Source organism: Motacilla alba, chromosome 5, assembly GCF_015832195.1.
Source record: "Motacilla alba alba isolate MOTALB_02 chromosome 5, Motacilla_alba_V1.0_pri, whole genome shotgun sequence".
Lineage (NCBI taxonomy): Eukaryota > Metazoa > Chordata > Aves > Passeriformes > Motacillidae > Motacilla > Motacilla alba.
Window position 1 is genome coordinate 36,637,470 of NC_052020.1, and position 25,044 is coordinate 36,662,513.

Below are 25,044 nucleotides of genomic sequence, written 5' to 3' on the forward strand. Positions count from 1 at the left end.
GTGTGTCAGGCACTCTCAGTGCTGCCTCATATTGTTCATGCAGGACTCTGGATTTTCTGTTTTACCAGAATTGCATTTGAACTGCATGGAAATACTCACCCATTCAAAAATTATTAAAGACTTTGTTATTTTTAATATTCTCTACCACTTATGTTTAGCTATGTCTGTTCCCCTGCATTTGCATGCATTTAAGAAAGGAGCACATTTTAAAAGGTACAAACCAAGCAAAAGCAGAGTGTTGTAGGGGTTTTCTTCCATCTCTCTGGCAGTGTAGCTTTTTTAGATTGCAGTCATGTTCCTTGCTAACAAGTCACAGGTGAGCACCACATGAGCAGATGAAGATATGATTATAATGGGTGTGTTGACAGTTCTTTATCCCTAACATATGCATCTTAACATGCACATGTGCATCTGTCACATAGTTAGAGAGGTTGTTTTTGGTTTCTTGCTGATGTGGATGTATGTGTGCTGTGTTTAAAAATATGTAACCTATTTTATCTAATTTTTGGCCAGATTCTTTGAAGCAGTGGTCACTTCTTTAGCCCTAGCTGAGCACCTTCTTAATAACTTCATGTATGATATGCTTGATTAAAATGTGGAAAACTGGAGTGTTGAGAAAAACAGGTATTGAAAGGACTCTGGCAAGGTTGATAGAGAACATTTCTACAGAGATAACTCTAATAGAGATTGCCAGTGGGAGAGAAACAGATTGGAAGAGTTAAAACACTCTCTCTGTCCTCCAGGCACAGTAATGGGATCGAAATCGAGATATTTTGTTGTTGGATGATTACACAGTGTAGCTTTACTGCTAGATATCACACAAGCCATGGTGTCCCACTTCAGCAAGGATGCTTTGATAGCTCTAAAACTTCACTAGAATCAAACAAGGTTTAGTACCTGGTCAATAAAAGTATTTGACTGTAGTATTAAAATAAACCTTCACAAAACTCCTGCTGTGATGCTCTGAAGCCAAAAATATGTGTTTCTGTGTTTACTCTGCTATTCTTCCTGTTCTTTGTTCCTGAACTTTGATATGAAAAGAGGAAAAAAAATCACGAAACTGCAAATCATCCAATTGTGTTTATATTTGCTGTATCCTCTTCAGTAACCCAGAGTACAAGGACACTCCAATGGATATTGCACAACTTCCTCATCTGCCAGAGAAAACCTCAGAATCCTCAGAGACCTCTGACTCTGAATCAGACTCAAAGGACAACTCAGGTAACACACATGGTGTGCCTTTACACCCACGAGAGGTTCATATCATGAAAGCCACACAGTCAGCTTTTCAGTTGCTTTTACTTCTCAAGTATTGTTCCATTAAAACTAAAAAAAACATATAAAATTAAATTGAAAAACACTGGCAAAATCTTTTAATGACCTTAGCATTTCCATTTCCTCAGAATTTCTCTTCACTTTCTTCATGCATTCTTGCCGACATATCACCAAACTAAATATTTGATTTCCCAGCTGTGCTTAAGGTGTTGTGCCTTGTGCAGGGGACTTGGGATTGCAACTCTTGGATAAAATTCAAGCTCTTCTCTTTCCAAAGTAGGCAGACATTCTACAGAGAGGCACCGTCAATCTTTATGACTCCTTTCCCTGTATAAATACATTATTGAAGAGTCTCACTAGGGGGCAGTAAAGATTGAAAAATTTTAGAGTTTTATTGGGTTAAAAGTTATATTTAATTAAAATGTGTGGGTTCAAGAACTTGTTTCTAAGCTCTTTAAGTCTGGGACTTCAGCTGTTTTTTAAAAACTGAGTGTACTTCTCAAGTTCTATGTGTAAATTAGTCCTACAGATGGTCCAGTACACAGATGGTTCACACATTCCCTGCTAGTTTTAACACTGGTTACCTAGGCATAGGTGCAAATCATCTGGCCTTGAAAGAAGTGTGTTTTGCTGTAGCCCAAGAAGTAAGGATGTTATTCAGCTGTTCTATGTAGGATGGATGGATGGATGGATGGATGGATGGATGGATGGATGGATGGACAGACAAACAGACAGATACATTATTTTTCTCTCATGTCTATGATAACTACCAAAAACACTCTAAAGAAAATGGATCACTATGATATAAATCAAGAAAAAGCAAGAAGAGGATCAGGATATGATATATGATATGATATATCATATATGATATGATATATATTATATTATGTTATGTTTATGTTATGTTATGTTATATTTATTATATAGATGTTCTCTTTCATCTTTTGCTTTTATTTGTTCTCCTTTGACAGCTTGGTTTAAGTCAGTGTGCTGGCTTGCTGACCACTGTCATTGGGAATTTCTTCATCCATTCCCAGTGCTTCCTTTATGCTGTCTTGCTCCTAAATAGCCAAATAACACATATGTGGAGAACAGTTTACATTTCCCACATGCACTAGAAGTTTCTCCAGGTGAGCACATGAGAAATACATGTACAGTCATGACTTCTAAAGCTGATGCAGAGCAAGACAGCATTCCAAAGGTGCACAGATATTTACATCTCTGAAGGAGATGTCTGGGAGTCTTGGAAGGCAGAAGATACAGGGGCTTGTTTACTACAAAGGAATTAAATAGAAATGCCAAATTCCTGAATTGGGAACAGTATTTTAGATGAAACCAACAAGTTCAGTTCAAGCTGTGGTATAATTCCAGGCAAATATTGTGTAGCTTTGGACCACCTCACTCTAAGACCACTCTTCCCCAGCTAGAAACCATGGCCTTAAAAGAAAGCATCTTCAAAAAAAAGGAAGAAAAAATTGTAGGAAAAATTCAGTCCTAGGTGGAACAAAAAGCTGGATGAGACTTGGGGATTTACAGCTGCTGCTTTTTTCTGATAGGTTTTATTTTTCAAAAGGAAGGGTGTCTCTGCTACTGCTCACACAAGCAGAAGTCCCACTAAATGACTTGCAAAGTGCAGTGTCCTGAATGCTCAGGCAGCTTTCCTGTCAAACCCACCTTCAGCACTTCTGGGAAATAGTTTGGTATTGACACAGCTCCAGAAGTAACCAATATCTTTAGAGGCAAACCAATCCTTCCCCTCTCCACCTAAAGCAAGGATATTGAAAAGGGTAGTACTTGGCTCTGATGAGTGAAAAACATCTTTTATTAGGCAACAAAAGATTTCTGGCTGGTCTGTAAAGGATGGGGTTTCCTGAAACCTTTTTTTACCCTTTCAAACATAGTGTGATAATGGAGCATATTCAGTCTCAAAGCTGCTTTGGCTCTCTGAGTCCAGTAGGCTAGAGTGTTTATCTCACCCGTATTAGAATTATAATTAAAGGAATTCAGGCAAGAAGAGTGACAGCTTCTCAGTGCTGTAGCTGTGCTATTTTCAATGGTCTTTAGATGATATGGATAGCCAAGAATTTAATTCATTGGCTGATTATTTTTTCTGTATTTTTTATACTTGTTTTCCTTCAGGAAAATATAAGAAGACAGTCTAGCAACATAGCAAAATTGTTTTAACAATAAAATGGTTTATTCATTCATTTTTACTGGTTTATTCATTCATTCAGATTTATACACGAGTTGCTTCTCCTCTCGCAGGGAAAAAATCAGCAGTAATTCCACTGCAGCCAGAGACTCTATGCCACTTCAAAAGTGGCAATGGTTAGAGGACAAAGAGATGGCAGTACTAGAATCTTCATTAGTAAATAGTTCTATATGTGGATGCCTGCCCACTGCAGAAGAACATGGATGTGAAAGAACAATCACCAGAACATTAGGGTGATAATGGGATTGTTCGCTGACTCCTCTTTGGATGGCACAGCTACAATGCTGTTGTGCTCACAGCTGTCATCATGATTCTTGTCCAGTGAGTAGATGAAAAGGCCCCCTCAATCGAGGTGCAGCCATATAGCATAGGCTTCTAGTGCATTAGTCCTGAGTCAGAGACATTGATAGTGATCAAAACTCTCCCAACACAACACTGAAAAAAACCCCTTGCAGCTTTACAGAAGAGAGCATCTTTTGCCAAAAAAAAAAAAAAATAAAATAAAATAAAAAAAAAGGTTAAAGCCAATCCAATCTCATTGGTAGGTAGAAATCTGGACTTGGATTATAATATTATGTTCCTATTGCTAATGCTTTGTTTCACTTTCATTTTGCTCCAGAGGACAATGAGAACTCAAAGTCAGACGAGAAAGGAAACCAGTCAGAAAACAGTGAAGACCCTGAATCTGACAGGAAAAAGTCAGGAAATCAGTCAGATAATGAAATGAACTGTAATGAGGATGGGAACAGCTCCAGCAACCAGGACAGCAGGGACAGTGATGACAGCTTTGAAAACTCAGACTTCGAGAATCAGAAGGCCCCTGAGGACAGTTTTGGCACTCTTGGCTCTATGCAGATCAAGGTGGAGCGCTATGTTGAGAGTGAGTCAGACTTGCGGTTGCAGAACTGTGAATCACTGACCTCTGACAGTGCCAAGGACTCAGACAGTGCAGGTGAAGTAAATGCCCAGTCTTCCAGCAAACATCAGAAGAGGAAGAAGAGGAGAAAAAAGCAAAAGGGAGGCAGCATGACCCGGAGAAGGCTGTCAAGCACCTCAAGTCCAAATGGACTTGACTCAGCTTTGGTGGACCAGCCCCAGCTGCTCTCGTCGCCAAACAGTGCCTCAGTGCTCAAAATTAAAACAGAAATCTCAGAACCTATCAATTTTGATAATGATAGCAGTATTTGGAATTACCCACCCAACAGGGAAATCTCAAGGAATGAATCACCCTACAGTATGACCAAGCCCCCCAGCTCCGAGCACTTCCCTTCCCCCCAAGCCAGCAGTAGTTTACATGTCTCCATTCCAGACTCTGTTCTCACCCCCCCAGGCACTGAAAATACTGCCAGCCGTAAAACTCAGTTCAGCACCTCATCCAACTCGGCCTTGGCTCCAGTGTCCTCTGACCCTTTGTCACCTCCACTTTCAGCATCTCCAAGGGACAAACATCCAGGAGGTCCCACAGCGTCCAACTCTTTGTTGTACACTGGGGATCTGGAAGCCCTTCAGAGGTTACAAGCAGGCAATGTGGTGCTTCCTTTGGTTCACAGGGTAACAGGAACCCTTGCTGCGACCAGCACTGCTGCTCAGAGGGTCTACACCACTGGCACTATTCGGTATGCTCCAGCTGAAGTTACTTTAGCCATGCAGGGCAACCTCCTCCCCAACACCCACGCTGTTAACTTTGTTGATGTTAACAGCCCCAGCTTTGGGCTGGATCCTAAAACGCCGATGGAAATGCTCTACCACCACGTTCACCGACTCAACATGTCGGGACCGTTTGGAAGTGCTGTGAGCGGGGCCAGTCTGACCCAAATGCCTGCAGGGAATGTGTTCACAACTGCCGAAGGACTTTTTTCCACTCTTCCATTTCCTGTGTACAGCAATGGCATTCACACTACACAGACTCTGGAACGGAAAGAGGATTGAAATATGACCACATACTGTGTTCAGTGTTATACTCTGAGGCATAGACTATGTTTTAATTTAGACCTTTAATTCTAGCACTTTGAATTTGAGCAGGTCAGCTTATTATCTCAATATGATGGTCCCCATTTCATTCCCTTTCTCTTTAACTTGACTTATTCTTTAATGTAAAGATATTTTTTTATTTTTGCCTTCAGAGAGTCGAAGTACCAGTTGCCTGCCATTTTGTCTTCTTCTAAGATGTGTGTTTTTTCCTTTGCATCTTTATTAAGATGCCTTTAATATGTGTATGCCTCTGCCATAGAATACTCAGTGTTGTGGTAAAGAGATTTTAAAGTGACAACCATTGGTTTTACTTCAAAATGATCTTGATATGATCAAGATTAAAAGAGACAAGCATAAACAATGTGCCCTGTTTGACTAAGTCAAATGAAAGGGGGGTTTTGTTCCTAATTCCTTTAAAATAGGGGATAGTATTTTAGAATTTTATGCAGAGTTTAATTCTCTTTTTATGGTTAAGATTTTCTTACTTGCACATAAAATAATTTGGGTTCTTAAAAAAGTTAATTTCTGGCCTGTGACTAGAATGTTAAAAAGTTGGACTAAATGTTAATTACAGAAACTTTAACTTAATTTCTAAAACCATGGTGCTATCATTTATTAATCTGTAACGTCTTCATACAATATGCAGCTTGTGGGCTGGGTTTTTTGGAAAGAATGTGTTCCGTACTGGTTTATAGTGGGGTGCTGCAGTCTCCTTGGTTAGTTAAGACAAAAGCCCTCATTAACATTTGCTGCAGGACTTAAAATTTGTTACCTCCAAACTAACAAGCATAGCCTCACATCAAATTTAAATGGGTCAGGAAGCCTTTTTCAAAAAGAGCTTAAAAACAAAAAACTCAATTTAATTGACGCGAGGAGCAGTTTCTTAGGTGCATATTGTTTTGCTTTATTTTTTTCTCAGTGTAACTGAGGCTAATTTTACAACATCAAATAACACTTCAGAGTAAAAAAAAAAAAAACCAGAAGAACTATTTAACATGTTTTATTTTGTTTTTCATTTAATATTATAGAGGGAAGGTTGTAAATTTCTTTTTGTTCTTTGATTTGGGTATTTTTTGTTGTTTTCTTTTTCCTTATTTCTAGTGTTGAAACCAATATGTTTTAAAACTAAAGGATGGGTTAATAAGCTTGAAATAGATAACTACAACTGAAAACTGCACATTAAGTAAAAGAAAAGAAATCTCCTATTTTGTCTTTGTTGCCAGAAATCACAGTGTAGTGTCAAACACTCCAAATGACTGTCAAATATAAATTCTTCTTCCACTCCATCTTTGGCAGCTGTTTGTTAAGGCATCTAATAACAGATGTGAGAACTGTAATGTGTACAATGTGTAAGTGTCCTTGGCTGTCAGTCCCATTGCAGTTTCAATGTGTGTTACTATATGCAGTATATACTAAGCTAATGTAGTTGTTTTGTCCTTTGTCTTCTCTGTGCTTTATCTCTAGTCCGGAGTGGTAAAGTCCCATTCCTGCAGTCCTAGTGAACCAGTGATTCTTGGGGGTTAGTGGTTTTTGTGTGGTGGCCTTCCTCTGTAATGTCACCTTATGCTGCTTCCACTGTCTGTATACCTTTTAATTTCTGCTGTTGCTTTGCTGTTGTGTATTCTCAAACCTCTCTCTCCCCCTTCCTTTCTCCCCTCCTCCTCCACGCGTTTCCCGTCTCTCTTTCTCTCGCTCTCTCGTTCTCTCTTCTTCACTCTCAGAGATAAAAGACTCTTAACTAGCTCAAGGTTAATGGAGCCATTTTTCCCACAGAGGAATTCTGGGTATGACTTACTCTTCCAGTGTACCCCACAATGCACTACAGAGTAATGCTCAGATATATTAAGCAAATTGACGCCATATAGCCTCAGTTGTTAACATTCCCAGAGTCCTTGTGCTCGAACTGTAAGCAGAGGGTGCATTTCTTTGGTTTTCTCCTAGGTAGGCTGGCAGAGCAATATGTAGAGCAATTACCAGTGAGATAGGAAATTCTTTCAAAGGTCAACTGGCATTGTTTAAAAAGGAAACCGAGCTTAGAATTGCCATATATATTCACTTACGTGTGCAATGCTAATGTATTAACTCAACTGTCCTTCGAATTCTTGATCACTCACTGCGTTGAGTCAATTTCTGCAGTAGCTTTGAATTTGAGAAGCAGGTCCAAGCCACAGAGGAGTGATAGCAAAAAAGGAATTGGATGCTAGAAATTTAATTAATGAGCTTTTAAAGGTTCCATGGGAAGGATTTACGTAGGTCTGAAAAAGGCGAGAAAGCTGATTGTGAAATTCAAAGTTTAATTTTGGAAGCTCTGCTCTAGCTATGGAACAATCAAAGGACTGCACCTATCAGCTACAAAAAACAGCTAGACAGCTGTTGTTGTTTTGGGTTTTTTTTATAAATGTTTCTGTGTTGTGTCAAAATGATTTCTGGTGATTTAAACTAACAGATAATCACAGCTGCTGTCTAAATCCATAGTGTTTAAAATTACAAAATGAAAAAAAAACTTCATTACCTGTGAAGACTGTGTCTGTGTTTTTAACTATTTCTTGTACAAATATATGAAATCTTTTATGAGGAGACTGGTGCCAAGTAGCTGAATAATGGGGAAAGGGATTCTGTTCGTATAAATCTTAGCAGTGTTACCAACTCTACAATATAAAAAAATTAAAATGTTAAAAAGTGACAGCTATGGTACATTTATTTTGTGTTAAGCTAACCGAATCTAACTTCTTGAGTGCCTGGCTTATTTGAAACATTTTTTTCATTGATCATTGATAATGCTGCAAATCAGAAATGTACATACTTCATTTACAACAGGGTTCTTTTTATACTTTTGTAGATTCTCATACATGTCATACATGGTTGTCTTTATGTAACTTAATTTTTTTTCATCCCGCAGGTGCCATTTTCATAATAAACTTCTCTTGGATTTGTTACTATCTGGCATCATTTCTTTTACATATAACCATCCTGACTAATGAATGCTGGTAGTATTTGTTTGAGCAGGTATTTTTTTAATCATTTTGTTAAAAAAAAAAAAAAAAAGAAAAAAAGAAAAAAAGGAAAATAACTAAAATACAAGAAAAAAATAACCAAAAATGAAAGAGGAAAAAGCAAGATTTTATTAACACTTGTGAAATGAAGAGAGGAAGCTGTCAAGATGTAGGTTAAAATGCTAATCCAAATACTACAACAAACTTGCCACCATTCTAAATTCTCAGCTACCCCAACTCATTGTCATATTGAGCATTTTTATGCACATTATCAAAGCTGAATAATGAACCTGCAACATTAACCACTGTAGAAAGTGTGCATTTTTTCCTTGATTAATGCACACTGGAAGAGGTCAGCTTTTGTACATTAATCATTTAAAATGCACTTTATATTTTCATTTCTGTACTCTACAATGTTACAGTGAAACTCTTCAGTCACATTATATCCTACCTAGGCTGCTGATTCTTTTAAATGTGTACTTTCTTTCCCCAGAGTGGCGACCTGTAAGTAGTTGGTGTCGTGCTGCTAGACATTCTGCCTTACCAACTGAGGACAGAAACATTTACCAGTGCAGAACTGACAAGGCAAAAAGCCTTGGTCCCACCAATGAAAGGGGGGAAAAAAGTCAAATACACTTTTGATTACACAGAAACCCACACACAGTGGCTGGCCTTAAAAAGGGTCTGGGAAAAAAAAGGCCCAGGTCAGTGTCTTTTGTCTCTGCAGTAAAAAGCAGGGAGAAGCTAAGGCACAGGAGATGCCTCCCCAGGTACCCATTGCAGTGTGCCTACCCTGTGGCTGCTGCTGCATGTGCAGAGGACAGGCTGGGGGTGGGACAGGAGGGGAGTGGAAGCCTCACCCACTGCAGTTCTGCATTCATTGCCTTTCTTTACAGTGCCTCTCCCACCTGTGACAGATATTTCAAAACTCCGTATTTTCTTTTGTTATGCTGAGTATGCAGTCTCTAAAAATGCAAACTTGCCAGTAGCCAAAATCTCTAAGCAACTTTGAGTGCCTAATCTCTTCTGTATGTCCACTTAGAAATTAATGCTGCTGGGCTAGTCATTCTGGGTCAAATTCTGCTTTCCTTATAAATGCTGAGTAAAACTGTCTATTCACAGTTTGCAGCACAACTCCTTACTGTGAAACATACACTCAGCTGAAGTAAGAGCATGTGAATCTGGCTTGCTGGGCTGATTAAAAAAAAAAAAAAAAAAAAAAAAAAGTGTGCACAATTATAGCTCAGTGAGCCAGCCCAGTACCTTAATAGATTGAAGTCTGGCTCTTTCAGCTTCCAAGCAGTTCAGGATGCCCGCTTCCCAGGCTCCAGACATTGAGTTTGATACAACTCCAAGTTGCAGGGGGTAGAGAGAAGCAGAGGTTAGCAGTGCTGCTTTCAGCTCTGCTTGCGTGTTCCAGTTGGCAATGCATCTTGTTTATGAGGTAGCTAAGGGTGCCAATGCCAACCGAGAGGAAAACAGAATTTAAATGCAGATTGGAAGAATGACCAGAATAAAGCCTAATGGAAGAATAACATGCCTGTTCCAAATAAGTGTTAAGCAGTATTACTAAAGCCACTAATTCCAAGAAGGGGCTTGAAAGGGGCATTTCTGAGCAATTATACGGGTTTTTTATATCTCAACCATACTGCCTACACATGCATCAGAGCATGTTGTTGATGGTCAAACTTAATAGACTGCTCTAAGATTTGCAGTTGAATAAGGAAGTTTGTGCATTAATGAAAATTATGGAAAGGCCATTTCACAGAGGGGTTTTCATAGTGATGCTGTTGCACTCGTCTATCTCTGTTATCTGCAGCAACTTTAATAAACAAAATCAAGTGCTTGAAAGTGTGAAGCCCTTTGGAAAGGGTTCTTTGGGGTAGGCCTAGCTGCTATCTTTGTAATATTTGAGGAAAAACTCTTTGCCATGCAGGAAGTTGGGCAGACTTTCTCAACTCATTTCATCAAAGAACATTTCCCAAAACAACTGATCTCAATAACTGCTGCCTCTAAAAGACTTGTTCCTGACCCACTTGTTTTGCAAGGTGATGTATGCAGGTATTTAAAAGCTAGCTGAAGTGTTGCAAGAGGAAAAGGGCTCTTTCCAAGCCTCATGACTCTGAGAAGTTACAGCGAAAGAAAAATATTTCAGAAGTACTTAAATAATCAGCTCTGACAGCTTGCACTGGTGCTTTCACACAGTGGTCGTGTCACCGGAGTAACTGCGATGCCCCTGACAGCACATTTATTGTTATGATTCTAGGAAATGCATTAGTTTAAATGTGTCAGTGCTCTCAGAGTTATTTGCATAGTATTTTCCCTTCTTACCATTGTAATTTCTTTATTTTTCATTTTAGGGCTGGGGGAGGAGGGTGGAAAGACTGGATATGCATTGTCAACTAATTTAATGAACTGTCATCTATCCAGTGAGTTTACTGAAGAGCCTACAGAAATGTTAACAAATGGGATGTCACCAGAGCCACAGATGCTCAGGTAAGATCAAACCCTTTATAAAACATGCACATGCATGCACACAGGGTGGTACCTATGTATATATGCATAATCAAGGTCCTTTCTTCCTCTCTCACCTATTCTTTCATCTTTTCATAAGTGAGAACTGGAAGCTATTTTCATAAAACCTATCAAAATCACATTCACATTTTTTCAGAAAATCATAGAATCATAGAGTGGTCTGGGTTGGAAGAAACCTTAATGATTATTTAGTTCCAACCCCCTCCAGCTGCCCTCCAATAGGCAGGGATGCCACCCACTGGATCAAGTTGCTCAAGGCCCCATCCAACCCAGCCTAGAACACTTCAAGGGATGGTGATGCCTGGGTTGTCCACAACTTCTTTGAGCAACTTGTTCCAGTGATTCACCACTCCCTGATTTCTTCCTAGCATCTAATCTAAACCCGTCCTCTTTCTTTTTAAAACCATTGTCCTTTGTCCTGTCACTATTTGTCTGTATAAAAAGTCCTTCTTCCTCCTTTTTTATAAACTCCCTTTTGGTTTGAAAGGCTGCAAGGAGATCTCTCTGAAGCCTTCTCTTCTCCACCTTGAACAACCCTAACTCTCAGCCTGTCCTCATAGAAAAGGTGCTCCAAACTTCTGCTCATCTTCATGGCCCTAACAGGACCAAACAGGATCTTTGTGAAAGCAATACAACAGGAGACAAGCCAAGGATTCAGAGTTGTTCTTTTAATTGACCTGAATTGGGTTGTTCAGAAGTTTTGTTCAGAAACCTAAAGTCAGCAAGAGAGAGTGGAAAAACAGCTTTTATTTCCATAACCACCATGAGGTGGGTCTTTTAGCAAAACAAACACTCAGAGTAGTTCAGACTTTTTTTCATATAATATGTTTCACATTTCTAGAAGTATTGTACTCTAGAAGTAAACACAGAAAGCTTAGTGACTTGAGTCTGAAGCCAAGCAGACAAAGTAAATAACTGTGAGCTTGATTACATTTATAGGAAGTCATAAGTTTTTTTCCCAACTTGTAGGAGCTGTGTAGACTAGACACAATGTGGAAAATAAGGGATCTGTTTGTAGACACCAACAGTACAATGGGTACTGACTTAATGTTTGGGCAAAAAGATCATCAGGACCCAATAAAGGTGTATGGGATGTCAGTGGGAGAAGGTTTGCATGCTTTGCAGACAGGAGATATTGCCCAGTACTTTGTCTCAACTTACCTCTCACTGACTCTAGAGACATAGAAATATTGATATTACCTTTCCCCTTACAAGTTTTCCTGAGCAGAAGGACTCCTTGTTTTTCTTGTTTGTAATAAAAAGGAGCATAATGTTTTCTGGCAAAAGGAAAGGAATCAGGTTTTCCTCTTGCTTTAAAAGCATTCACAGATTTATAGCGGAAATGGCAGGAACAGGATGTATTAACCATATGACCCCAGCAGAATGAGTCTACGCTCTTGATTGATTTAAAAGTTTATCTCTGTCCTTTGAACAGCCACAAAGGGTCAAGTCTTGGTCTTGCTCAAATCAATGAGAGCTTGACTAATGACTTTAATGGCTTCAAGACCAAAGTTTTGAGCCAATACTCATAATCAAATAACAAAGCGCAGCCTGTAGCATGAACCACTGACCAATGAGTCAGGCTAATTTTTACCCTGCATCGTTTCCTTTCTAATCCTGTACCACATCAGTCACACTCGAAGAGAGAAGCTCTTTTTTGTTTAATTAAAAAGCCTTTCCCAGTTTTCCCAAGCTGCATGGTCTGATCCATCTAGAGATTCCTACCTTTGAAACAGGTGAGGAGTGAGGCAAAGGCATAGGTAGGCCTGCAAAAAGTGCCTTCTTGCCCATGATCTGTGGGAGTGCGCCTGGCAGCCTGGGTCTTTATATAAAAGCAATGGTGGAAACTCTGCTGGATATCAAAGCTTGTATTTTCTTCAACTGACAGCAGTGCTAAGTGATGGCACATCAGTGTCACCAGTACAGCTTTCCCAGACCCTCTTTTAATATCATACAAGAGATGGGAAAGTTTACAGTGTAAGGAGATGAGTATTCTGAAACCAGTTTCCAATTTGTATTCAGTACTGTGAATTTCTGAGGTCTCTTAGTGTCTTCTGTTGACTTTCCTGTACATCATTTCTTTCTTCTATCCACTTGTCTGCTTTATTACAGCATGCAAGGTAGCATCTTGCAGGGTAGTGACAAAAAATTATTTTATCTCAGGAAATCCAGTCTCCTTAGATAATAGAAAATGGAAAGAGTCAGTATTCTCCAAAGATTTCTTTGAGTTGAAAACACAGCCTAAATGCTATGATTCAACCTTGCAGCAAGGACCAAGGGATCTTTGACTTTTCAGGATAAGATCAGTTTCTGAAAACATGCCTCCCATTTATTGTTCATTGGCACCTCGAAAAAACTGTAAGTTTTGTCCTTTCTCCTATTTAAAAGGGAAGGTCCTTGCTGCTCTGTATACTTTTGCTTTGCTACAAGACCTGCAGCTTATGTGCCTTACTTGGGACCATTCAGTTCCTAGAAAATTTTCTTCACTAATTACCTGAAATTTCGGGTTGCATGTTGGCATGATCATTTGCTTCTCATGAGATTGTAGCCTGCCTTCATGGGTTCTTTTTAGCAGCATTTTTCCTCTTTTTTCCACCACCTTTGTTTTTGGCTTTGCCCATCCTTACTATCTTTAGAATGTCTTCAAACACACCCCAGGTGCACAGCACCTCCCCAGCATGATCTAACCATTACTGCCATTCCATGGGTCTTGTTACTAAGCCAATTTTATATCCAATTGAGTATTTTACTATCAATTCCATACTTGCTAACCTTATAAATTAATCTGTGATGTGGCACTGTATCGAGAGCCTTTTCAAGTCCAAGTAAATTATGTCTCCTTCTTCATTGCTGTCCACTTTCATTGCCACTTCCTCAGAGAAATGAATCAAGATTGTTAGGCATGACCTCCTTTTTGTAAATCCATGCTGACTACCTCTAACCAATCTATATTAGATTGTTATTAAATCAGGACACAGACTCAAGGGGGGCCTGTTATATAAATGCAACCTAAGGTTGCTTCATGTGGAGATGAGAGATGGGAATCACTTATACATTGAAGTTAGCTGTACCAGGTCTGATGGTTTGCCAATAACTTATTAGTGGCCAGATCCCTCCCCAGGGTCTCAACCAAAACTCCCCTGGAGAGAAAAAAAGGTTTTATCTGCATTTGCCTAGCCTGTTTCTATTGCAGAAGCGAATGTGATCACTGAGGATGAGAACTGGTTCTGCTTTTATTCATATGTGATTAAGTCAAAATCACAAAGACATTGCAAACCCTTCATTTTCAACAGAATGTTGTCCTCAGCTTCTGAGAGAGCTGTATCTGCATTGCCTAAGATGTATGTCAAAAGGCAGCATGGGTGTTGCTTTCTGTCCAAATGCAGCCAAAGGATGCCAAGAGAATCTCCCACTTTAGCCAGTCTTCCACCTTGGCTGGAGAGCATGGGTGCTATGTCAACTGCAACAATTTTCCCAATATCCCATTAAGATGTGGGATCTTGCTTCCCATGAAACCTGTGTCTACTCTAAATACACATCACTACTGACTAATGCCAGAAAAACAAGTTTTTCCTCAGCAAGAGGTGGGGTCAGGGACTACAAGGTGCAGCTGTGTGAACTGCACCATGTCCCCTTGCTTGCTTGCTGGGGTATGAAGCTGGCAGCCCACACAAGCAGGATGAGAAAAGAGGCTCTCAGTGGGGAATCCTGGGAGCAGTTTAGGTATAAATTAGGTATGTTTTGCCAGCTTTTCTACCTCAGTGATTGGAAATACCTCCCTCAATGGTGTAAGTATAGTAATGGTGTAAGTAAAGTAACTCCCTTTAGTTTGGGAGGAGAAGGTCAATCCATCCCAACAGTCTGTCTTGAGCTTGTTTGATGACAGATGCATCAAGCACACTGAGATCCAGAGGAAGTCAAAGACATCCCTCAGGAAACTAACCTTTGGCCTTCTGCTTCTTAGGACACCCAAAGTGCACAAAGTGAGCCTTCTAATCTACACCCTGTGGAGGCATATTGCTTATGTCCTATATAGACACATAGGGTTCCCTTGTCCCTTCAAGTCAGAAAAGTGGTAGTCCATGTATGGTGGGAGAGATGTCGCTTTGGGAGAGTTCAGCACAGTCAGTGCTGCTGCAGGACTTAGATATTCTGGCAAACATCCACTGAAACAAAGGAAAGAGCCCCCCCAAACAGTTTGGCTTGTGTTCAAGGCCTTGACCCTGTAACAGCCAGTACAGACATGCTCAGAAAAATAACTTGCAGACACAGTAGGTCAATACAGGGAAGCATAACTTAAAGATAAGGGTTATAAGGGTATACAGAAATAGTTGGATCATGTCTTCCCTGTTTGGAAGAGAAGATTGCTCGTGCGCTTTATGATGAAAGACTTCTGAAGATAAAGTAAGATTGTCATGTACTTCTTACACAAATAATAAAGCAGAAAGGAAAAAAAAAAAGGCAAATCATGTCGCTAGAGTTCTCATGTTTCCAGTATCTGGTATCTGCAGGTAAAACATAGTCTTGTCATTGGCATAAGATACATCACAGCTACATGGAGTCCCACAGTCAAAGAAACATGGTTTAGTATCAAGTGCATCGTGCAAATTTATATATGCAATCCAAATTACCTAATATCTTTAAAGAATCAGCTGTTGAGTAAGTATAGACCTCAGAAAATATATCAGACAAGCAAGTTATATAACTTGCAGCAGAAATTATAACAATGCTTTTCTAAACAAATCTGGTCATGGGTGAGAGATTAGATGATGGTAACCCTCCCTTCTGATGCTAAAACCCTGTTGAAACTGTGACCTTGCTGAAACTAATGAGAAGTCTGCTCTATATATGGACAATTTGTAGAGTCAAATCTTAGACAAATTAGGAACAACAAAAAGTGAACCAGAAATGTAAACAAAACCAGCAGCAAAATCCTTTGTCGTGACTGTAATGTTCTGCCTATGTTTTATGGTATACTTTTGTGAGCAAATAGTGAAGTTTTGTAAAGGCTCAAAAATACCTTTCCATTATGATATTTTCTCTCTGTTACCCTGAAGCAGATGAGTTGTACTTACAGGAATCCACAGTGCACTTCAGAGAAAGCATCCGTGAGAGAAGAGGGTAGGCACTGACATTTGAGATAGGAGATATCCTTTAACTTCATCATTAAGTGTCTGCAGGACATTAGCCTTCTCTGATTCTTTGTATCACAGCTCAAACATCCCCATACCCATACCCCATCCCCATACCAAAAGGGATCTGGCTCCCCATGATAAGCAAGGACTCACACCAGCCAGACAGCTTGAGCACTGAGTGGCAGAGTCACAGCCAGGCAACACAGGACATGGAACTCCATCACAGTCCTGCCTTGCATACATCATTCCTGGCTGGCAGTGTCAGGGATACGCTGACTTGCATAGGCGTGAGCACAGCACAAAATTTCTAAATACACTTTGGGCCATTAAAGTTAAAATTAAGTTGCTTAAAATATGAAAATTCATATTACCAGAAACCTTACCCTGAAAATAATTTTCCCAAACTTTATAAATATTAACTTCAACATTGGCTTAGTACCAAGTTTAAAAAGAAGGATACAAAGCTCAAAAACTCTTTCATTACTTTAAAGGCATGGTGCTGAGGTGTGAATTGCCTCAAACATGCACCACTGGGGCTACATGATGCTGCAATGAGACACAGGACTTTGTCACCTAGTCATGCATTTATTTCCATCACTTAAATTCATGTTCCAATGCAGACAAGAGTTTTTTGAAACTGTATTAAACCACTACAATATTCTAGACCTTTGTTTTGACCATGAACACAAACCTTTTTTTCTTACAGAGACTACAGAGGGAAAGAGATCTCCCTGTAGTCAACACATCCCCCTAAAAAGTGGGAAATCTAAAGTGCCTTCTTTGAGAAGGCTCAAAATATCTTCTCCCCATCTATTTTGGTCAGGTCCAGAGGACAATAAAACATTCAAGAGAGTGATAAATAAATGAATCTAACAAAACAATTACTTGTAATTCCCGAAAAGTCTGTTGTGATACTACTCAGTAGCACTGCTGAGTAAGGCTGCTGCTGCTGTTAGCAGCTGTATTAGCATCAGTAGTAATGTGGTGTACTGTAGTAAAAGTATCACTTTTGCTGTCTCCCAGTAGTGATGGTAGGGGTACAAGGATAAGTTCAAAGTACTTGCTGGATTTTCCTGCGCTTATGAAAGTGTACTCAGCTGGGAATGTTTGCTTCAACTTCCTTGACCCCCTCTGCTTGCTTCTACCCATTTTGGTCACTGATAGACTCATTTTTTCATTTGTGCACAAGATTCCACACTGTCAGAGGTTAGCAAAGTAGGCAATTTGGAGTCTTTATGTTAGAATATTATTTGTCAGTTGACCTTGTAATACTATCATTTGATAACTGCATGTGACACCAGCATTTAATACTCTGTCCAGTCAGACAGATAAAATTCAAGGCACAAATCAGTAACTGTCCAAGGGCCTGATCACCATAAAGATGGCTTGCCTTTTCATGCCATGCCCAAACTAATGTGCCCAAAGAAATCTGCATAAGCTATCAGGAGGGGCTCATCATGGTGGGTCACTGGTTCTCAAAATTAGTTACTTTATAATTTGCCACAGTGGGAATTTGACAGCCTTGTAAGGAGCAAGGAAGAAGCTTTTCTTCAGTTGTCTCCAATAGCTGATAAATGCTGTGATGTTACATGTCAGAAATAACATTTTCATTGATGATATGGGTGGGTCTGGGAACCTCTGCTGGGACACATACTGTGAGAATATGTCCCAGACCAGAGCTCAAAGAGTATTTAAGTGCTGATCACTAACTCAAAACAGTACCATAGTGTTAAAAATAATGATAATAATGATGAATGGTAGCACAGTCTTATTCATAATTGTTCATTACAACTGAAATCTGATTAGATCTTCAAACACATCCCATTTGTATACCTGACAACCCTCTGCTGAGCTATAAAGGTGAGTGGCACGTGCTCAGTGAGGCTGACCCATACAGTGAAATGGTTTATGAGGAACGACAATATATGATGAGAATACAAAACTTGATAATGGGTTTATTTATTGATTGCAGATAAAATTCATGATCTGTGAAGCTGGAAACTGCACCAGAGGGAATTTGTCCGAGAGGACATTATGGGGGGAATGGGAGAGGGAGAAAGAGAATGTATTACATGTAAACTAAGTTAAAGGTTGCCTAAAGGCTTCTGATTCCACAAGCAGAGCCTCTGAGGATAGGATCTGAAAGCCTTTAATGCTACTAAGGCTTTGTCAGTAAGATATTTGCATATTTTGCCTACAAACCCAAAATGCTGTATTAATTCATTTTTATTTACCTTTCTGCCACTTCTAAAAGAAACCTTGCAGGAAGCTATTAATGACACAGCTTCATAAGAGATAATTTTCAGAGAGGCTTTGCAGGTAGTGACTGAAGGGGGGAAAAAATGTGTGTCAAATTTAGGTTATTAACAATATAATCCTTAAACAGACAGTATCTCAAAGATTAATTCATCTTCAAATTTGTCTGTAAAAACCTCATGATCCTTCACTCTGCATGCATGCGAACTTATATTGTACATCTTTTTTTCATCATGTTTACTAGAAAGGGAAGAAGGAGAGCTTTACAGCGCTGAGCTGGAGGCTGGAAAACACAATTTTGCTATGGCACCTTCCTGCTACAGCACCTTCCATTCAAATTCAGGTCCCTTTCTCTGCAGTGCACCAGCAAAGCCAACAGACTAGCAGCTCTCTCACAGACCATGTGCAAAGCAACAGGGTAGCAACAGGGATGAGATTGACGTATTTTGTTCTAAGTTACACAATATTTTTTGCTTAGTGCAATGCCAGGCTCTTGCTGGACAAAGCTTTGGACAAGCTGAATGAGAAGCAAATGCTCTTAAGTCTGTGGCTACAAGAAATCAGGAGTCCCATTTAATACAATTTCAATGGCATGATTTTTTAACCAAAGTATGGCAAAAGGAGCCTTGACCTTTTCCCTACTTAAGCATAAAGTACTGAAACCTCTGTGTCTTTCCACACTGAGAGAAGACCTTTTTCTCATGTGAATTTATGATATTCAGTACAAGCTTCTTTTAAACTTTCCTGTTGTTGGAGGTACATTTTTCCTCCCTCTACTCAGATCCTTTTAAGATATAATTTATTAGAGGTTTACTCTTCCTTCCTGTACTTTTCTGCTCTGGGTGTTCTATTTATAGTCTTCGTAATGTCAAAATTATCTCTGAGGAAAAACACAGAGTCATATATGTCACCAGCATCAGTGGCCCCCATTCCACTGCCCAGCCCAGAGCCACAGCCATTCTGGGAGCCTCTCAGCCCCGCTCCACACGGACATGGGCTAGCAGGGAGGCAGACAGGGAGGGCAAAAGACAGCTGTGGCAGCAATGACATGTGAGTGGAAAGGCCTTTGTTTACAGCAGAGCCTTATGTGTGGTCTGGGAGGGTTTCCATGACTCTGTGCTGAAAGACTATAGTGAACCGCAGTTACATTTGTTCTTCACAGGTGCTGTTTTGTTTTCCTGGGGTTTTTCCACACAAAGTGAGGAAATATTGCATCTGGAAAATTACAAGCTCTGCTCATGCCGGTAACTGTTTCTAGAGAAGCAGCCCTGTGACACCATTAACACAGTTAATTAGTAGCAAACCACAGAGATGTTTCTTAGATCATGGCACAAAGAGATAGTAGAGAAAGTAAGAAAAAGAAAACTTTTTTTGTTTTGGTAGGGGGTCTTCAAAATGGGATATTCCCTAAAGAAATTAATATGAGGGAATTAGGAAAAAAAATGCTCAGCAATGTAAAGATGTCAGAAGCACAGAATTACAGAATATGCTGAGTTGGAAGGGACCCACAAGAATCATCAAGTCCAAATCCTGGCCCTGCACAGGAACATCCCCAAGAGTCCCACGGTGTGCCTGAGAGTATTGTCCAGATCTTTTCAAACTCTTCTAGGCTTTGTGCTCTGATCAGTTCCCAGAGGAGCCTGTTCCAGGGTGGTTCTTCTGGGTGAAGAACCTTTTTCCTAGTATCCAACCTAACCCTCCCCTGACAAAACTCAGGCCATTCCCTCGTGTCCTGTCACTGTCACCACAGTCAAGAGATCAGTGCCTGCCCCTCCTCTTCCCCTCATGAGGAAGTTGTAACTGCAGTGAGGTCTCCCCTCAATCTCCTCTTCTCCAGGCTGAAGAGACCAAGTGACCTCAGCCACTCTCAAAAGGTTTCCCCTCAAGGCCCTTCACCATCTTTGTTGCTTCCTCTAACCACAAGTGCCTGACATACCTTTGAAAACTTGCAGCAGCTCTGTGTGACAGCATCCTTTCCTGCTGCATGCTACCCTGGGGACGTGGCAGGACAAGATGCCACAGTGGAGAAATCACAAGTGTGGAAACAGGCTTCTCCAATGTACCTGTTCCTTGAGTGTGCAGGAGTAGTCTCTGAAAAGGTCTTCTGTGTTGACATTCATGCCCTGTAGCTCTAATATGGCAATTGGTTTATAATCCTTTAATATATTTTTACCTAATTTAAAGTTCAGTGCTGAAAGAAGATTAGCCATATAGCTCAATTACTTAAATGCTTAAGACTCTTCGTACACACCAAAAAGAAGGAAAGTTTAGGTATTTGAGCTTTAATGCTCCATGATAATTTTTTCCCTTCCTTCAAAAACAGCTGCAAAACAAATAAATTACATGAAACATTCAGGGCCAGAAACCCTTCCTCTTCACTGCTCTTCAGAGGTCATTATCAAGGTTTAATCCTCATTTGCGGTCCAGTAAGACAAGCAAACCACAGACATGGTTTAGTGGCAAACACAGTGGTGCTGGTTGAACTCAGTGACCTTAGAGGTCTTTCCCAACTTAAATGGTTTTGATTCTTTGACCTCCAGATATCTGGAAAGGTTAGTCTGGAAGACCATGTACCTGATTCTGTTGCCATGCAAGTCAGTAGTTGCAAACCCAATCATTCGCCCCCTCATCCCTGAAGGACTGAGTGCATCTGCTTCCAGATGCACACAGGATCAGCAGGACTGGGATGGGTCCAAAGCTGATCATCCTGGCCTTTGGCATGCTGCATGCCACATCTGTCACCTACTGCCTTGAAAAAAAGCAGGACATGTCTTTGCTGTTAGTTCATTGTGTATTGTTCATGATCATTTTGGTTTGGGCAAATTGCCTCCAAATTTCTTCTCACCCCACTATAGCTCTATAATATTTGGCCTGCCATTTTGATCACCAAAATATGCACACTCTGCTCAAAAAAAATATACCTGAGCTTTTTGATTCTCCTTTATTTTGTTATGTTTGTTGTTTTTTTTCACCAAGATACAGAGATTTACTAGAGATTTAACAACTGCAGTACAGGCACTGTATCTGTACCATAAGCAAAAGCAGAAACAACTAGAAGCTTCCTGGACTTCATAAAATATTAATAAAAAGGTTCTAAATAGTTGTCTAGTTGTCAAATACCTTGCTTAAAACTATTCTTTGTTGATTAACAGAATTATAGTCAAAGTCATATTTGTCCAGTGACTCCTTTGTGTATCATTTTTACATGGTTTTATGATATTTATTTTTCTCTCTTCAGTAAGAGAAAGAATTCAACAGAGGGGAAAAAAGTATATATTTTGTTTACAAATATATGTGTGACAGATATTCAACAGCTATAGCCATGTACAAACTCTGTCTTAAGGTTTGGCCTCCTCCATCCGCAAAACTTCATGGGAAAAGAAAGAAAACCTAATTTTGCTACAATATCTTCCAAGATAATTACTTCATCTACTAGTAAATTTATTACATCAAATTGTCTGCTTATTTATATCTATTAATTGTTTATTAAAGGAGTAGTAGTAAAAGTAAGTGCAATAACTATATGCAATTGCAATGTCTAAAGAGGAGACATCATATTGGAAAATAATTAACTATTACAAAATGGTCATGTTAAACTTACTCTGTATAACAGACTAAAATGGAAGCCATTTTAGGCAAATCCCCCTGCTCCTGTTAAAACATATTTTATATAGATAGGAACCTAATTTTAATCCTTTCCCTCTGGGTAACAATGCTAGGTGTTATTAAGGTTAATATCACCTTTTGCATTTATTTTAATTCTTTAATTTAATTTATAATGTCAAAAAAATAAAATTGAAATGTACTCACACTTGTAAGAGCTTTTGAAATCAAGCAGCGAGATTTTTTGAGACCTTTTCTCCTGTTAAGTTTCAACAACACACACTTACCAATTCTTTCTAGTGGTTCCTTTTAGGGGATCAGCTGCATTCATTTAACTCCTCTACTGTGACTTGTAGTTAACAAAGACTACACCTGGGGATAAAAGGAGCTTGGTGACTGATTCTGCCTTTTGCTATCATTTGCTTGGTCTGGAGATAATGGTGGGACCACTGACAATGTTTAAAAAAAAAAGAGTAGTTCAGATTTGCACTCTAAGAAACACAAAACAGAGAGGAAGATAGAGGTTGTTGAGGAAAAAAAGCTGAGAAAAGATGTCAGCTTTGAAAAAGCATCTTTTTTACATAATTTTTTTCTGTTGGTCTCCTATTCCAGATGTTTGACTAAACCAAGCAGCCAGTCAAGCACTGCAGTATCACCACTATCTATATGAGGGCCCACCACAACTTTCAGTTCTCCACACTCCTGCACCACCCTCATCTTCCCACCCACCAGCAGAAAGGACCATTAAGCTGGTCAGTTTGCTGGTGCCAGAGGCCACATAGCACAGGAAGCAGAAGAGTATGCAGACATGCAGACCCTCTGCACCCCTGGCATATGCTGGGATTGAAATATGCCTGTCCAGAGATGGGATCTGTGTCTGCGTGTGTGCAAGTCTCTGCATCACCCCCTATTACTGCCTTTTGCTGCCTTGTGCCCCAAGTGGCTCTGGGGAGTCCTGTTCCCATGGGAGAGACATCTCTCAATGATAATGTGTGCCTCACAAAATAAATCACAAAGAAACACCTCAGTCTAGTTTCCAGAAAAAGTTTCTTTCTTTTTTTTTAATAATCTAGGCTTTCTAAACAGCAGGGAAGAAAAGGACATTATTCAGCTCCTGCACAGTAATGAAAAATATGTGGCTAAAGTACAACGTACTAAATACTTTAGCTGAAAAACAAAACACCTGAGCATGCACATAGCATCATTAAAAAATCATGTAAATCTGCACATGATTTCAAAAGTGCCCGAGTTCCTCAGGATGGGTTGCACTAGAAATGTCAGGGGAGGGCTGGTAAATTCCTCAGCCAGTCTCCAAGACCTGGGGGACACATTCTACTGCAGGCCACTCTCTCTGCTCACATGTGAGGCTGAGGAGGGAGGGCTATGCCACATCCCAACAAGACAGGGGACTGCAGTGAAGACTGACAGAACAGTCCCATACATCCAGAAGGCTCTCCATGTTTGCCTCTCCAATGCCTGCAGCTCCAGAAGAAGCTGAAAGAGGCAAGTCATACAATTGTGTGACTCCATGGAGATGGATGCAAGCATCATCATTTAACATCATGGGAAGTAAAATAAATCACACACACAGAGAAAAAAATATATAGGTAAACAAAGGAAAAAGGAATCTTTTTGTAAAACATCAGGGCATCTCAGATACATCGATGTGATCTAGAAGTTATGAGCCATTGCCTAATACAGTTTGTACCACTTGGTGGCAACACTTCCATGTTTGATTTATTGAACTTTTCTCATAATCTTTCTTCTGATACTGAAAAGGACAAGTGTAGGCTCTGGTATGTGCAATTAATTATTGCAGAGAATAAAAATAAAAGGTTTGAATGACTTTGGTACCACTTCCTGTCCAGGATTCATACTAAATTCTTTTCAAGATTATGTTGTTTTATGTCCTGAAACATTTCTAATAGGAAAATTTCACATTCCTCAGGCATCAGTGAGAAGCTCTGTACAGAAATTTCATCTTAAATACTGCCAGAAGATTTTTTTTTTTCCAATGTGCAGCCACAACCATGACAGAAAATGTTAACCAGCTGCTTGCAGAGCACCAGGTGCCCAGGAAAGACAAGTTAGATGGCTACCACTGTGCAGGTTTCTCCACTGCAAGTATGTTTTAAGACTGCAGGTGAACAACTGAAGGGCATTCAAGCTGTAGTCTTGCATGGTGCACAAGCAACAGCCATGTCATGGCTCACTCTTGCAGTTTAAGTTTGATCTACAAGACTCATTCTTCCAGCAAAGATGCTCAGTGTTCCCACTGCTCAACTCTGCGCACCCCACTAAACCTGACAATCAACATCATTTATGTCAATAATTTCTAAGTTAAAGGATGTGCAAACTAACTGGCATTGGGTTCATATTCCTGCAGTTTGTGGTGTCCTGTTCTGCCACCAGTCTCTAAGCTAACATGTCACTCTAAGGCTATCAAGGGCCAGGCAGGGTAGCTTTGGGAAAAGGAGCTAAAAGTCACTCAGTAGCCCAGGAGAGGTACTGAGAATGGGGATGCTCCTGGGCCTGAGTTCACAGTCATGGGCGTATTCTGGGTAGAAAGTACTCCACAGACAACTTCAGGTGAGGCTCATGTGCTGCAGTAGCCTGCAGGAGTGCTCATCAGCCCAGACCATGGTAGCCTCAGCAAGAATGAGGACACTGCACATGGTTCTGTAATGATCAGGTGACTGGCCAGGATTTAGGAATGCTGAATGTCTGCAATCATTACCAAACCAGGCAGCAGCAGCCAAGTGAATAGAGCACCCAGGCTGCTGCTGGCCTCCCTGGGTCCTCTGCTGCATTTCAGCTTCCCTCCATGAGACTTGTAACTACAAACACCCTACAAGACATAGGATTTTAAAGGGTTTTTAAACAAAGGGGTTTTTCCACCCACATTGAGCCTGCAGCCCAGGTTGCACTCGCAGTAAAAGGAGCCAGGAGTACTGATACAGCTGTGCTGTCAGCCATGCTCCTGCTCGTCACACAGGTCCACCTCAGGAAGACAGAACAGGCACTAGATCAGTCAGACACATGGGGACCCTAGCTCTGGCATGTG

The 25,044-nt window shown here is 40.1% G+C and overlaps 1 protein-coding gene and 1 long non-coding RNA gene across 11 annotated transcripts in view; one reads left to right on the top strand and one right to left on the bottom strand.

The window, feature by feature from the left end:
* Positions 1 to 8,399, top strand: part of NPAS3 (neuronal PAS domain protein 3) — a 599,161-nt gene extending 590,762 nt beyond the window's left edge. For 4 of the 9 annotated variants that reach the window (XM_038137151.1, XM_038137149.1, XM_038137150.1 and 1 more), the window contains 2 exons: positions 1,106 to 1,221; positions 4,107 to 8,399. In XM_038137151.1, the coding sequence (XP_037993079.1) occupies positions 1,106 to 1,221; positions 4,107 to 5,416 (1,426 nt within the window). In that variant the 3' untranslated portion in view covers positions 5,417 to 8,399. The remainder of the gene's footprint in view (positions 1 to 1,105; positions 1,222 to 4,106) is intronic. The other 5 variants (XM_038137153.1, XM_038137152.1, XM_038137155.1 and 2 more) reach the window with 2 other exon arrangements.
* Positions 1 to 25,044, bottom strand: part of LOC119701092 — a 64,231-nt gene that overhangs the window by 39,070 nt on the left and 117 nt on the right. For both annotated transcript variants that reach the window (XR_005256997.1, XR_005256996.1), the window contains exon 2: positions 22,268 to 22,352. This is a non-coding gene — a long non-coding RNA (uncharacterized LOC119701092). The remainder of the gene's footprint in view (positions 1 to 22,267; positions 22,353 to 25,044) is intronic.